Source organism: Lathyrus oleraceus, chromosome 5 (assembly GCF_024323335.1).
Source record: "Lathyrus oleraceus cultivar Zhongwan6 chromosome 5, CAAS_Psat_ZW6_1.0, whole genome shotgun sequence".
NCBI lineage: Eukaryota > Viridiplantae > Streptophyta > Magnoliopsida > Fabales > Fabaceae > Lathyrus > Lathyrus oleraceus.
Window position 1 is genome coordinate 385196326 of NC_066583.1, and position 16739 is coordinate 385213064.

At 35.6% G+C, this 16739-nt stretch overlaps 2 protein-coding genes across 3 annotated transcripts in view; one reads left to right on the forward strand and one right to left on the reverse strand.

The window, feature by feature from the left end:
* Positions 1-12489: 12489 nt before the first annotated feature.
* LOC127084964 (uncharacterized) lies at positions 12490-14704 on the forward strand. Its single transcript, XM_051025502.1, has one exon. It carries the CDS (start codon positions 12612-12614, stop codon positions 14514-14516), a length of 1905 nt encoding a protein of 634 aa, XP_050881459.1. The 5' UTR covers positions 12490-12611; the 3' UTR covers positions 14517-14704.
* An 83-nt stretch (positions 14705-14787) lies between these two features.
* LOC127084965 (glycolate oxidase 1) overlaps positions 14788-16739 on the reverse strand; it is a 3022-nt gene continuing 1070 nt past the window's right edge. For both annotated transcript variants that reach the window (XM_051025503.1, XM_051025504.1), the window contains exons 5-12: positions 16713-16739; positions 16357-16481; positions 16170-16236; positions 16010-16072; positions 15847-15916; positions 15627-15727; positions 15409-15513; positions 14788-15238 (exon numbers count right to left, since the gene is read on the reverse strand). The exon at positions 16713-16739 is cut by the window's right edge and continues 51 nt beyond it. In XM_051025503.1, coding sequence (XP_050881460.1) covers positions 15053-15238; positions 15409-15513; positions 15627-15727; positions 15847-15916; positions 16010-16072; positions 16170-16236; positions 16357-16481; positions 16713-16739 — 744 coding nt within the window. In that variant the 3' untranslated portion in view covers positions 14788-15052. The remainder of the gene's footprint in view (positions 15239-15408; positions 15514-15626; positions 15728-15846; positions 15917-16009; positions 16073-16169; positions 16237-16356; positions 16482-16712) is intronic.

Genomic DNA, 16739 nt, shown 5'->3' on the forward strand with positions numbered 1-16739 from the left:
AACAGATCAAATCAAGAACTTAACAACAAAGTATTCCAAATATGGTATGAATCTCTATATGGAGAAAATTAAATTCTCTCCTAAACTTCTACGGAAAGGACAATATAATGAATGTCATTTAAGTCCCATTATTGGCAAGATATCAGTGCCAATGCTCCATTCAATGGTATCATCTCCAAGCACTATAAAAAGACCCAACTATTATCATACCAAGGCACGAAGCTATTACACAAGAATTATGCACATCGAAATCAAGTCATAGGTCATTTTGTATGTGTCCTTGTTAGGAGGTCAACTTCCAAGGATCATAACTTGCTCAATTGTTATGATATGAAGGTCGTCCAAGTTTCATGATCATTTTTAAGATGTCTTCTCCAAATTTTATTATTTGAGAAATGTCCAAATCAACTTGCAAAGGCATGTTCCAAGAGGAAACATTATAGGTCATTGTGGGCTATCACCATTGAATAAGCAATTTTCCTCAACTTCTAAAATGCATAACTCCCTTATGCAAAATCAAAATGATGTCAAATTTGAGACCAAATTTAAGATGAATGAAAGAGCTACAACTTTGGTAAAGAAACCATTTCCATTTGTAGCTCATAGCAAAAGTTATTCAAGGTGGAAGAAGTGGTCATTTGACTTTGTACTTAGAAAGTTTTCAACTATGTTTGATTTCTCCCACTTCCACCTCAAAATTCATTATGATCCAAGCTCCAAATGGAAAAGTGTTTAACATAAAAGTTGTTCCCCCTGGTGCCACCTTTCCAAAAAGTCCAAAATCACTACATTTGGACAAGAATTGGAGGACTTGCGGATGGGTGTAATGCATGACCCTAATTGGAAAGTTCATGATAATTTTTTCAAATACACATTGCATGGCTTCATGTTAAAGTTGCAGCATCATTTGAAAGTGAATTTTGACCGGTTTACATTACTATTTTTGGCTAATGTTTGAAAGTGTATGGAAAAGCAATGAACATGGTTATAAATACATTTCCCTTGTGATCAAAATGAGGACCCCGATTTCCCAAGCTTTGAATTACATCTTCCCTAACCACCATTGATAGGATAACCTTGAAGATTTCACTTGAAATCGGGCATCAATTCCACTTATGTTTTAGGATTGAGACTCTAAGGATCCAAGCCTTTTGATCATCCCTTTCATCTCCTGCAAGCAAGTAGAATCAAGCCCAAGCCGATTAAGATCCAAATCGAGCTTCATCACTGCAAACAGAAGGTGAATTTTGTGAAACTTTCTCTCTTCGATTCTCTCTCAATTCTCCATTATTTCAAGTAATTTTTTGGTTGGCTGAAGTCCTACCAATGTAGGAAACAAGATTGGGTTTCTTTGAGGTTAAATCGAAGCAACTCAGATCATGCACCTCAAACTTCAAGTCCACGTATCTTTCAATATACTTAGAATTGGGTGAAATTGAGGCCAGATTCGAGCTCCTGAGCATTTTATATTTAAAATAGTGTACTCACTTTTTATTTTAGTGGTGGTTGGTGGTGGACCAGACCGGTGAGGTCCACCGGAGAAGAAGACCGGAGCTAGGGCTCCGGTGGTGTGTTGGCATCTTCCTAACCACTTGATCATGTTCAAACGTTTTAATCCTAGCCTTCGCTTCTGATTACCATCCCTATGACGCGTTGACTGAGGTGTATGGTATGAAGTGCGCGCTTGGCCATCAGATCCGTCACCTCAATTAGTGAGGGTGATATGATGGCCCTCGTTTTTTCTCATTTTATTTTAATTTCTGATTTTTCTATTTAATTCCTTTATTTTGTTTAATTCATAATAATTTCATTTTTAATCCAAAAAATATGGGATTTTCACCCAAAAAAAATAAATATTTTACTCTTTCATATTTTGAATTAAACTTATTTTTTGGATTAATTTTGTTATTTTTCATTAATTAAATGTTTTTGTACATATTTTTAATTATTTTAAAATACTTCTGACTTTTCAAAAATCATGAAATTTTTTGCCTAAGGTCTTTTGACCTTGTTCGACCTAGGATAAATCCCTTGACTATTTATTTGATGTTTTAAAGAGATTTGAGGTTTTGTCCAATTTAAAATGCATTTTAATTCATTTTTAATTTAATTTTTAATTAATTAAATGTTTAAAAATTATGTTGAGCAATTTTTATGGTCTTGTGATGTTTGACTTTTTGTTTGGGCCTTGGTCATGGTTGATTTGACTTTTGTTTGATCAATACCATTGGATTTAGGGGATTGATGAAATGTACATTCCATCTCATAAAATGAATGGATAGTATTGATCATATGAAATTCTTATCATGATCAATTTGTGTTTCTATGTCCCCTTCCCTCTTCATCTTTATTCCTATTCTTACCCAATCCCTCATTGACCAATGAAATCTCTTCATGTCTAATGCTAGTTGATTTATAAATGACCTTGTGTCAGATGAATCAACATGAGCCAGACTAAGATAGGCCCTCTCCCCATTTCATTTAGTGTGTGGTATGTTTTAGGAGTTTGATTATTTGTACAAAATCTCTAACATGCATTAACACCTATATTTTTATTGCCCGACCTCAGATAGTTGTGACTTCTACATAAGTCCAATTATGATTGCTTAACATAGAGCTAAATTTGTCCCTTAAAGCATAGCATTCTAGTAAGTGAGATTGTAAGTCTCCCATTCTTCATGGTATTGTATGGACACTTGACCTTCTTTCCTTTCATGAGAGTTAATGGCGTACTTGTTGAATTATCCAAGTTTGAGCCCTTCTCATGGATGATGTCTTGGTTTAAGGGTTCATACTTGTGGATGAATGATTGAGTGTTCTCCAAAGAATGACATAATCAATTAAAACTCACCACTAACCATTGATATTAATATTGTTTTATTTTCAAGTCATTTACTTTATGCAATTTAAAATTTCAAGTACCTTTATCATTCATCTAATGCAAGATGTTGGATGCCTTGGATTCATCTTCTACTCTGTCTCTGTGCTTATTGTCATATTGTTATTTTTGTCTATGTCAGATGATTGTTCTGAGTTGATCAAGGAATATTGCATCTGCTATGTTGGAAGATATTGATGACTGCTAGCTATTGGAATGCTTGCTTAGATATTATGGATATCTTTATTTGATGTCTTGGTCTTCATATGATGCGTGGATATTGTTCATTGCTTATTGCTTGTTGATTGTCAAAGTCCAAAGGAAAATGGGTTTCTATATGACATTCTTGTATGGTGGATTGCATCTCATTGGTCAGATCTTTTCAACTCTTAACTTTTAAATTTTTCCTAGGGTAGTCTCTTCATCTCTTCCCACTTATTTAATTTCAAAATTTCTCACTCTTTTCAAAAACTTCCTTTGCTTGTGATCTCAAACTTAGACATGTTTTAACGATTAGTAACTTTGGCCTTATGCCAATGAATTTTTCAAACTTTTTTTCTTAAAACAAACATGTGAATAAACTTAACCATATTGACTTAAATTTCAAAAGACAAAAAGAACTAACAACCCCATTCAATCTTTGGCCTTTTGTGCCATTTCACTTAAACTTTTGTTAAAAATCAATTCACCAACTTCTTTGAAATTTTTACCACGAACTACAGGGTTTTGATCCCTCAATTTTTTATATTGGTACGTAGGCATAAGACCGAAGGTCTTGTCAAACACAAAAATATAATCAATGAATTATTTTCTCATCCCATCACTCTATATTTTACCAAACATCATTTATACCAAAAACATATGCACACAAAAAGGGCTCCCTAGGAGTACCTAGGATACTTTGGGTGCTAACACTTTCCCTCTGTGTAACCAAACCCCTTACCTATAATCTCTGGCATTTTATTAGTTTTGATTTGAAAACTTCTTATCTTTGGGTTTTGTTCGTACTTTTCCCTTTTCCTTTGGAAACAATAAAAGCACGGTGGCAACTCTGATTTTACTGACGTCAAATTTATCCATAGCTTGATGGTCATAAATTTACCGCTATAGAAATTAAGTGGCGACTCTGCTAGGGAGTAGTCCTAAGTGGGTTTAGCCTACTTTTTATGTGTATATATTTGTATATTGGATGTTTGTTTGTATATATTGTTTGTATGATATAATCTGTTTGTTGTACTTTGTGATCTCTGTGTGGTGAGATAAGTTCTAACCCGAACTTTAGTGCAATTAAGATAGGAGGATGGTATAGTCATGTTCAACTCGTGTGAAGTAGTCCTTAACGAGTTGGCTTGAGACCCATTGTCATACCCCAAAATTTGCCCGGTGGTATTACAAAGCATTTCTCAAGACCCTCCGACTTATTCTGCAAGGCACCGACATCAAGTGAACAAAAGCCCAGCTCACAACAGGCCCAATCCAGAAGGGGCCCAAAATAGCTTGCTCGCTAGGCGAGCAATCCCTTCGCCTAGCGAATGCTTCGTCATGGCATTCGCCCAGCGAAGCATCAGATCCAGGAAAAGGCCCAGACCTAGTTTGCTCGCTAGGCGAGCAATTCCTTCGCCTAGCGAAGCTTGCGAAGTTTGAGATTTTTGGACCTCATTTTAAGCCCATTAGGTCACTACTACCTCTACTATAAATACCTGCTCCTCTGCTACGAAAAAAACAGACGGACGGACGAAGACGGACGGAAACACGCATCCAGAGGACGAAAACACAGAAACCCTGCTGATCCAAAGAATTCAGAAGGCGGAAACCCTGAAGGCCGCTTACTCACTCCGAAGCTACCGCCGTCCAACTCAATCCGGCTCGCCAATTCAAGGTTACAACTTGATTTGCAAACAGGTTAGCCTCACTATTATCGCTTTAGCTTCTTAATTGGCATATGATTATCATTTGGTGTCCTTATTTTGCATGTGGTATCACTTTAGTATCTTAATTTGCATGTGATATCGTTTTGTATTTTCAATTGGCATATGGTACCACTTCATGTTCTTAATTTGTGGATTATAATTGAATTCATAAACATTTTAAAGTCTTGCATGAGAATTTAAATGTGTTTGCCTATTGTGAAACTGAACCATATAATTGTATGTTGGATGCCATAAGCCATGCTGCAGGTTGAGGTCATAATGTTCTCAAATTTCAAACCCGTGGCCGCTCGCTAGCTCATCGCTAGGCGAGCCCGCAGCGAGCCTTCGCTGAGCCTTCGCTAGGCGAAGCAGAGGCGATCGGGCCAGGGGCTGCTTTGCTTTTTGCTGCCTATTTCATGTTTACCTAATGATGATTCTGCATTATTTGGCCTAAATTCTTGGCTGCTATATTTATCTTATGATGCAATTTCCAATTGTATTTTTATGCTTTAATCCGTGTGTTCATGGTGTAAAGGCTAGCATACTTCCGAAGAAATAGCCGGTTAGGTACTCCGCTTTACGCATGGGAAGCCTTCATGGAGAGGGATTCTAAATTATTTCACTTTAATGTGAAGATTCATATTGATTGCCTAATTAATTTTACTATATTAATTTTTAATGTAATGTTGATTGTAATGTATCGATTTAATGCGGTATCATCATAATTACCTAATGGACTTAAAACATGGACTTTAAATAAATGACATCGGACCTCTCTTTACTACCCCACGATTACAATATTACGGTCATGTCCCGCGAATATGGGGATATCCTTAGCAAAGACCCTTCGGTAAAATCATCATAGTCCCTCGGATGTTGCCTTCGAAAATACCATTTTGTCCCTCGATGACCCTTCGGTGTAGCCTACGGTTAAATGATGATAGTCCCTTCGAATGCTAAGGTATCCTCACAATCGTTGCCTTCGATGACCCTACGATGACCCTTATATATCCCAAGGATAAACTACTTGCTTCTCAATAGTAAGGACAGTTTTACCCTCATAAGGATAGGAAATGCCCGGAAAGACCTCGGACAGGTATAACCTTAATTGCTCATTCATAACAAAAAATGCTTTTCACACCCCACACCTTTCAAACGTCTTCTTTTGGAAAATCACCACTTAGCATACATCCGTACTAGGATCATTGCCAAGTTATATTTTTCTAAACTACTTTCAAAAAACTAAATGAGATAACCACTTTGTATACATTCATGCAAGAATCATTACAAAGTTAAATTCTCCTTTTCAAAACATTTTTCATACATTTCTCAACCACCTTTTTCAAACAAAGAAAACATAAATGATTGAGCAATTAAGAGCCCATGGATAACCATGGATACAAAGGGTGCTAATACCTTCCCTTTGTATAAAGTACCTCCCGAACCTAAGAATTTAAAATTAAGGTCTTTCCTGTTCTTTTCCACCTTTCCTTAAGGGATAAAAGAAAAGTCGGTGGCGACTCTTGCTAACCGCGACATTGCGATTACAAATCCAATAAGGTCCAGTTCACCGTATGACACCCATCTACTTAGTGGAGACCTCTTTAGAACTACTGATGTGACACAAGTCATTTGTGGATAGGAATTACTTTCTCTAATTTGGGGGTCCGAGAAGCTAAGGACCGTAGAACATTTAACCCAACTTGGCCTATTTAGGACGTAGTGCGGAGACTGTTCAAGTGTAGACTTGATAACAGTTGTTACGCGATACTACATTCGGACGAGTTTCTCTTTAGAATATTATGGTGTAGTGATGCTAAGGATACAAAATCCACATCTAGCTATGTGTTTATGTTAGGTGGTGCACCAGTTGCTTGGATTTCAAGAAAGGAACCAATAGTAGTATTGTCTTCGTGTGAAGCAGAGTACATATTTGCTTCTCTTTATGCATGTAAATTACCATGGATGGTGAATTTGGTCAAAGAGATTATAGGAAAGAATGATGGAGTGATTACCATGAAGATCGACAACATGTCTACAATAAATCTGGCGAAGAATCCGATAGCATGTGGAAGAAAAAGAACATCGAAATGAGGTTCCATTATCTTCGAAAGCAAGTAGAAGAAGCAAAATTGAACTTGGAATACTGTAGAACTGAGAATCATATTGTAGATATCATGATGAAAGGAGTGCAGGTCAAAGTGTTCAAGAAGTTAAAGTCTATGATGAATGTAGATAGCTTGGACACAACGAATTAGGTGGTGTGTTTAATTGTAATTCATGGTGTCGAAGCATGTTATTGTCGAAAAACCCTATTGTCGAGGAGTTAGCCTCAACATGGATTTGGTTTTAAACCTAATTTTATAGTGTTGGCAGAATTAGGTATTTTGTGTTTTTGTTTATGGGATTTTTTTAGGGAGAAAACAAGCAAAATCTATAAATAGGGAGTAACCTCTATTATTGTAAACACTTGAATTTCGCAGTAAAAGAATAAAGAATCACAGTTTGTGAGCAGAAAGGAACTTTGCAGAAAATTCATCCTCTTCCTTCTCTCGATAAACTCTAATTTTTTTCTTCTCAATTCAATCTTCTTTTCTTGTTTTTTGTCACCCTTATGCAACGATACAATCTTACAATCAATGTTGGTTGGTTCACTCGAGTGAAGAGTGAAGAACAAGAGGGAATTCGATTGGTGTGGTTGAATCTTATTCATCAAGTTTGATTCGGACATACTCAAAGCCTTGGGTTTAATTCTAACAAATTGGTGGGGGTGAATCGAACCTAAAGCTTAGTGTAAACACAAGTTTTGAAATTTATTTTGTGAAAAATCCATCATAACATTTTCATCTTCTTCTTATTCAAGTTTTACAGCAGACCCCAAGCACAAGATCTAACAATCTTTTATGTTCAATTTTTTATTTTGATCCATACTTTATTTATGATTAATATTAAATTATGCAATTTTAAAGAAGATGATAACAATTTTCAATGATGGTGAAAGATACACAATTAATTTATATAATTGTTAAAATTATGGAATTTTGATTTATGATTTTTTGTGATTAATTTGTTATTGGAACTTTGATGGAGAGATAAACATACATTTTTGTTTATTCATAATCATAGTGAAATCTATATAAACATACATGCATAATCTTCATCTTCTTCTTATACATGTTTGTTTAAATAAATATATGTTATATGATGTTCTAAATCTTTGTAAAATAAGTTGAAAATAATATTTATTTGTGTTAAGTTTAACATGTGCAATAAATTAATAAATTTATATATGCATGATTTATAAACTATTCAAGTATATGAATTTGAATAATTAAAAATATATAATATATGTTGAATATGATAATTGTACTAATATGACAAAAGTGTCATTATTTAATAATAGATGGTAAATATTATCAAGAGTACATAAAGTAATCATATGCATGATTCACTACGCCAAATAAGGGAAAAGAGGGCGCTTATTTTGGCCTATAACAGCGCTTTTAAGCGCCCTCTAATCTGGCGCTGGCATAGGTAAAGACAGCGTTTTGTTCTCCTGGAGAAAGCGCTGTCTAAAGTGGCCACATTATAGTGCGCTTTAAGAAAAAAGCGCCCTCTGGAGTGGTCCATACAGGGACACCTTAGAGGGCGCTTTCTGGAAAAAGCGCCCTCTAAAGTTGTCAGTGTAAAGTGTTTAGAGGGCGCTTTCAGGAAAAAACGCCCTCTAAAGTTGTCATTGTAAAGTGTTTAGAGGGCGCTTTCAGGAAAAAGCGCCCTCTAAAGTTGTCAATGTAAAGTGTTTAGAGGGCGCTTTCAGGAAAAAGCGCCCTCTAAAGTTGTCAATGTAAAGTGTTTAGAGGGCGCTTTCTGGACAAAGCGCTCTCTAAAGTGTTAGTTATTTTAAAAAAAATTGTTTGAAAAACAGTGGATATATATATTTAATTGGTAACCTGTTCGCATGCTGCAAAAGTGTAAAATTCATATTGATTTCATCCTTTAATCCAATGTTATACACCATTAATCCATTGATATATACAACATGAATCCATTTATATACAACATTAATCCTCCATATATACAACATTAATATATGATTCTTTGATCAACAATATACAACAACATATTCTCAAAGTACTACAATTAAGAGAATAAAACATAGCAACCAACACCCAGTGACCACTGTATCCAAAAGCTGTCTAGTAGTTCTAACCAATACTAAACAAAAACGCCCATCCACCCATGGTGGCAAACATGTTCTGTATATCCAAAAGTTGTCTAGTAGTTCTATCGCACATCCATACAAAATAAGGCTCAACCAAAACAACAGATGGCAGCATAAGTAGTCCCCTGCAAAAAGAACACGTCCAAATGCAAATAACACAGAACTGTCAAAAGGCGATTGAGCAACAAATAGTAAACAATGGCATAAAGTTAAATGACATAGCTAATATTACCTGAATTCCTGCATGGCTGTTAAGGTAAAAATCAAATTCCCTAGGGTGACAAATGTCGGTGTCTACCACGGTTCCTTTGACAATTTAGAACAACAAAATCAGCAAAAAGTGATAAATTCAAATGATAATATATACCAGCTGCGTTGAGAAATATATTGAAAAAACCTGGCATAATTTTTCCACTTCTATCGGTCTCTTTGGGGTTGACAGGAAAGAGACGGGTGTGATGTCTCTTTTGGACCACTACAAAAGTAACTTTAGGTAGATACCCATCCTCTATTGAGACACAAGCCTGATGAAAAAAATTAAAAATTAAACGCAGAGAATTTAGTGGTGTATTTTATGAACGACAAAGTAACAAGAAATCAACTTTGAGAAGTCCTAAATTCTGCCTACAATACAGGGCTGCAAAGTTGATGCAACAAAAAACATATAACAATATATGGTAAGTACCTGTATCTCCGACCATATTTTTTCTTTGCCAACCTTCAAGTCCGGACTTCTCCAATTATCACATGTAATCGGAATATGTTGTCGAACAAGGAAACCAATGTAACTTGCCAACATTGAACCCTTATCTTTTGAAGATAGAATTGATATATGTTTAGATGGACATGTTCCATTGTCGTAGAGGGATACTTTCAAATATCCAGCATCATCATCTACGCGAATGAGGCTTGACGATAATAGAGCATCTCCATCTAAATAAATATCAATTGATACTTTCGAGCATCCCTTGCCCCTTGCACGAATGATTGACTTCATAATAGCCATTTTACCTGTAAAAAAGAAAACAATTAAAATCAGATGACAAATGTAAAAACAATTAAAATCATAAAAGTCATTTTACCTGTAATAAAGAAAACAATTAAAATCATTTGACCTGTAATAAAGAAAACAATTAAAATCATAGACAACAATAACATAAAACTGAAATGGGGCAAAGCTAAAACAAAGCAAGAAATAGGGCAAAGCTAAAACGAAACAAACGTACCTTTGGTGCCAGAAGGAGGAAACGTCGTAGATCTAACAGAGGTGGAAGGAGAACGCCTTAGAACCCTAACGTGAAAAAGAACGAAAATAACAGAGAGTGAAATAACAAAACGCGCAGTATGTTATAATTTTAATGTTTACTAAAGGGGACCTTAGAGGGCGCTTGTGGAAAAAAAACGCCCTCTAAGGTGCGCTGTCTATTGCTCATTATTTTTTCGCTTCACTTTAGAGGGCGCTTTTGTAATAAAGCGCCCTCTAAAGTGCGCTGTTGTACATGGACTTAGAGAGCGCTTTCTTAGAAGCGCCCTCTAAGGGTATCCTTAGAGGGCGCTTTCATAAACGCGCCCTCTATTGTTGTCCCTCCATTTCCTCATTATTTTTTTGCTTCACTTTAGAGGGCGCTTTGTTACAAAAGCGCTCTCTAAAGTGCGCTGTTGTACATGGACTTAGAGAGCGCTTTCTTAGAAGCGCCCTCTAAGGGTATCCTTAGAGGGCGCTTTCATAAACGCGCCCTCTATTGTTGTCCCTCCATTTCCTCATTATTTTTTTGCTTCACTTTAGAGGGCGCTTTGTTACAAAAGCGCTCTCTAAAGTGCGCTGTTGTACATGGACTTAGAGAGCGCTTTCTTAGAAGCGTCCTCTAAGGGTATCCTTAGAGGGCGCTTTCATAAACGCGCCCTCTATTGGTGTCCCTCCATTTCCTCATTATTTTTTTGCTTCACTTTAGAGGGCGCTTTGTTTCAAAAGCGCCCTCTAAGGTGCGCTGTCTATTCCTCCTTATTTTTCTCTTCACTTTAGAGTGCGCTTCTTTAAGAAAGCGCCCTCTAAGGTGCGCTGTCTATTCCAGTTTTTGGCGTAGTGATTATTTGAAAGAATTGAATATTCAGAATTTAGTAAAGTTTGGAAAAATCTTGCAATTCTTTGATGAAAAGATTGACAAAGATATGATGTCTTTGGATATAATTTAATTCAATGAAGACGCCATTAGGGATGTAGAACAAGCTCATATCTAATTAATCATCAATAGTAGAAACTCAACTCACACTTGATTATCGTTAAGTCCTGAGTTCAATGATGAAAGTACACCATTAAAGTGATTTAAGTACTTAATGATAGATACATCTTAAGGGGTAAAAGTATTTAGACCATAAGAATAAATATGGTAGGATGAGATTTTCTTCTTAATAGACATTATTATATGTTTGCTGCAATGCATAATTATGGGTGTGTTTTTGATATAGTCTACCTATATGAGAATGAAGTGGTGTGGCATCATAGAGTTCAATTGAAACATCTTAATTAGGCATGTGCAAATTTCATCTCTTACAACTAGACCATCACAATATTTCATGAGCATGTCTACCTTAATACTAGATAACTGTTCATGAATAGCTATGTTGAAATCATTCGAACATAGTTTCTCCCTATTAATTGGTACAAGCTTTTCTATAAATAAAGATATTTATTAGGCATAAAAAATAAAAATAGACACGAAAATTACTTGTTTCAAGTGCCAAAAATTATATCCAAGTTATTCTTTTATTTTTCTAGTGCACGAAAATAAATAAGGGAGTTTTATTCTATAAAGTATAGTTTATCGATATGTTTAATGTGAATATGCAATTCATGTTAAGGTATCCAAACTATTCGGAAGGGATTCGTCGGATTATCAATTAACATCCAATTTGTTTAAATTGATGGAGGAGAATGAAAGCTAAAACTTAATGTAAACACAAACTTTGAAATTTATTTTGAACAAATTTCATCATAACATCTTCATCTTCTTCTTATTCAAATCTTTATCTCAAACACAAAATCTAACGAGTGTTAGATTATAAAATTGATAATAACATAATAATATTATGAAACCCCATTTTTGTGATAGATAAAAAAAATATTAATCGATGTTGTTGAGTTTGATTTTTGACAGATCTAAAATAATAATTTGAAATCGGCCGAATCAATTCTATACTACACAAATTAAATAATTGGATCAAATGACATCCGATTTGATCCAAACCGTTCGCACAAAAAATACAATAGATGGGATGAGACGGTTGAAATTTATCCACACTAATTAGAAGTGTCTATTTTTCACCTTAAATTTTGATAAAGTGGATATAAATAAAAACAACAAAACACAATATCCCTCATTTGGTGAATTTCAAATTTTGCCCTTTATTTGTTTTGGTTCAGAAATTAGTTACAAGCAGCAAAAAGTTAATTTGTCTTTTCTGCACGCATATCACATTCTTTTCTTCCTTCATGTACAAGATTGCTTTTGTGAAGAAGGTGCACAAAACATGTTACTATTTTTCACATTTTCACTCTCTATCGTTACCTTTTGAAGAATAGTGTCATTCATTCATACCCATCATGGATGAAGATACTATCATGGAGGTCAGACAAGATTTCATGCTATCGCCTGCTGCTGATAGTAAACCAATTTTCAGAACTGCACATTTTCTCAAACCCATTTCTAACTCCATCCATGAACCACCTTTTAAGTTTAACCCATTTTCATCATCTTCATCTTCTGTTTCTCAACCAATGGAATATCCTTTGACAATCCATTTTCATGGGTGGCGTCGTCCACAAACGAAATGGTTTAGGTGGGTTGATCAACTTAAGCTCAAACATGAATCACTGTGGAAAAAAGTTGGCATCTTTGAAGCTATAATGAGCACCAGGTGCCGCATAAACAAAAACCAAGACTTGCTTTATGGGGTTGTTGAGAATTGGTGTTGCGAGACAAATACATTTGTGTTTCCATTTGGTGAAGCAACTATCACTTTGGAGGATATTATGCTTTTAGGGGGTTACCCTGTTCTTGGTGATCCTGTCTTCACCTCACTTGAAGATCAACAAATGAAAGAGGTTGAAGAGAAGCTCATCATTGCAAGAAAGGAACTTAAACAACAAGCAGGTAAGCCTAGAGCACGGTTATGGATGGATATATTCATTGATAAAGGTAGTGAAATTGAGCATGAAGCATTCCTTGCTACTTGGTTGTCTGTTTTTGTTTTTCCTCACAAAGTTTTACTGAAAAGTTGTTTATTTCCCATTGCTGTTCAACTTGCTAGAGGAAACCCAATTGCTTTGGCTCCTGCTGTTTTGGCTAGCATTTATAAGGATTTAAGTTTGTTTAAGAAAACAATTGTTGGTTTGAAAAAATATCCTGTTGGTGGTGTAAGACTTCCCTTAGAGATTACTCTTGCATCACCCTTTTACTTGGTTCAAATTTGGGTTTGGGAGAGATTCAAAAATTTACAACCACAACCACAAACCATGATGATCAACCATGGAGACCCTTTATTGTTTAGGTGGCGTAAGGTTAAGGCTCCGAAAATTGACAATGTTAGGTTGGCAATAGACTCGGCTATTAATGATTTTCTTTGGCGTCCATATGTTAAATATGCTGATAAGTGTGGAATGTTTTATCCAAATGCTGAGATTTTGGTACCATTTAAGAAAGTTTTGGTGGATAGACAAATGCTCCCATTTGTTATATGCATGAGAGTTTCTGAGCTGGTTGGATTTGACTCTATAGAGCAGTATCTTCCACATAGAGTTGCTATGCAATTTGGATTGGATCAAGATGTTCCAAGTTATGTGCCTAGGTTCAATGAGACTAAAGCCATCGCTTGGAAGAACTACTACAGGCCTATATCCGATAAAACTTTGAATTTTCCTTCACGGTTTTTTGAGGCAGGTGTTACCGCCCGTTATGCAAGGTGGTGGAAGCAGTCTGTATTGGAGCACGGCGATATAGTTAAGAAAATTGTGCAGCGGAAGAGAAGTGCAAGTTCAAGGAAACATAGAACTCATGCAGGAAAAGCCAACAGAAGTGATAGTGATATTGGTGCTCCACCTGGTTTTCCTCTCAATCTTGTTGACTCAATTACTTTTGGAAATTTTTGCTATGATGGTTCAAAAACTAAAACTAGGAAAGTTGATGATTTGTATGCTGATGTTCCTTATGAGAAGCAAGGTGAAAGCCAAAGCAAAAGCATTACTATCAGAAAAAAAGTCTCTTCTTCTCATGATATGGCTGCTTACGTAGAAGATCAAGAAACCGTCCGAGAAAAAGCGAGAGATGATGAAGTTATGGTTTTGTTAAAAGAGCAAAACTTGAAGAATGAAAAGGAACTCGCGCGTCTTGCAAGACAACAGGAAGAGATGTTACGGTTAATGGCTTTGAGGGAGAAGAGAGATGAAGAGTTGAGGGAACTACTCACTAGTTTTCTAAGGAATCAACAACCACCACCACAGTCATCTTAAAATTCTATTTTGTTTTTAAACTCTTGTAATGAAACTTATGACAATGATGTTATTTTCATACCGACCATTTAGTTGATAACAATACTGGTTTAGATGAGTTATTGGATATGTTTTTAGAATGTGCTATGACTGTGCTTGTGTTACTTATCTTTTAGTAATATGATATGATCAACACATATATTTTATAATCTTCTATGCTTGCGCTTGTGTTACTTATGACAGTATCATCTTTGAAGTTGATTCTTAGATGGTGGTGGAAAACTTCCATATCTGAAGAGTAGATAATTCCGAATTTGCTGTCATTTTGGAAAATTGTCTGCAACATTACATTATTTGTCTATCTAAGAGTGTATTTGTGAAGTTGCAATACAATGCTCAAAAGCACCACAATACCAGTCAGGGTCACAATGAGCTGGTAGGAACCCAAAACATTCCAACTAATGTAGTTACATTCTTTCCTATTCCAATCTATTACAACTTATTAAAACAGAACCCTAAATTATTTCAATGACACCTCATCGCATAGTTCTGTAATTTCATAGCCTAGGAGCAATTCTTGGGAGGTCCCACTCTGTGACAACGTGGTCGCGAGTAATCTCCTTCAGTGAATGACAACCACATAGCGCCATAGTTAGTTCAAACTCATCACGGAGTATCTGAAGCATTTTCCTTACACCAGCTTCGCCATCAGCAGCCAATGAGAACACCACAGGTCGTCCAATCTGATATAGTACAAGATCAAAGATAAATATGTATAAACACAAGAAATGTTTCATTGAGGAACTTGGTAAAAAATCTGAATGATGGAATATGCTTCAGTATGGAAAAAAGGCGATATGTCTAGCTGAAGTTTAATTTTACTATCATGGTTGTAAAAGAATCATATACTTACAAATACACCAGATGCTCCGAGAGCTAGTGCTTTAAAAACATCTGTCCCTCTACGGACTCCGCCGTCCAGAAAAACCGGAAATTTTCCGGCTGCTGCTTTCACAACCTTGTCAAGGCAAACAACAAAAACATTAGTAAAACCCATGCAAGAGTTGGGTGTAAAGTATGACAGTAATAAAGTTGGGAAACTAAGAACAATATTTGCAATATGTTCACAACCTCTTCTAAAGCCATAATAGTCGCAGGGACATAGTCAAGTTGGCGAGCACCGTGATTGGAGACAATGATTCCAGCAACTCCAGCTTGTATAGCTAACTTTGCTACATTATGAGCATAGAATCATGAAATTAAATTCAAGATTAATAAGAACAATTCTAACAAAGATCAAACGGATAAGGAAGCATAAAAGAATATATTTGTTATTATGTAATAAGCTTACTATCTTCAGCAGTAAGTACACCCTTCACTAAAATTGGCAATGAGGTGATTGATTGAAGCCATTTCACATCCTGCAATAAGATTTACCATATCATTATTTACTTCGCTATGCAATATTGTCATAGGCAAGGAGGTCTAATTTGTATGTGAAAGATACAAGTTACCTTCCAGCTGAGTGAGCGGTCAATTTGACTAGCAACATAAGACGCTAGACCGGAATCATTCGTCTGCGAAGTGATAGCAAACAGCAAATGGAAAAAGTGAGATGATTAGTAGTTTAAAAAGTCATGTGATTTCTTAAATTCGTACTAATCGCAAACAAACCTTATCCAGCTTTCCAAGATTCAACCCTTCAAAGTTTTTCAATACAAGGTGTGGTGGCATTGTAAATCTGTACAAGAACAAGTCATTGGCATATATCTTAAAACATAAGGTTTATCAACAATATGTTGAGATACGATCAATTTTGCATGAAGATTGTTCCGGTTAAAACATCCAAATGGTCTCGAACCTGTTTTTAATATCAGCCTCCCTGCGACCAAGAATTGGAGTGTCCACGGTAAGCACAATTGCCTTGAAACCAGCAGATTCAGCTCTTCTCACAAGCTGAGCAGCCACATTTCTGTCTTTAACCACCTAAGAGAATAAAAGAATAAGAACAGATTAAGTTATAAAACAAAATAGTTAAGGGAGACATGTGACAAACGCAACGAAAATATAAGTACACGTGCAACAAAAATACTATGCAACAAATTGACAATTCATATATATTACAAATAAAACCCTTATATAAACACATTGCAGAAAATGTTTTTGTATTCAAGGGGAAAAAATTCATAAAATAAGAAACGAGGATATTATACTCACATATAGTTGGAAAAAGCGAATGCCATC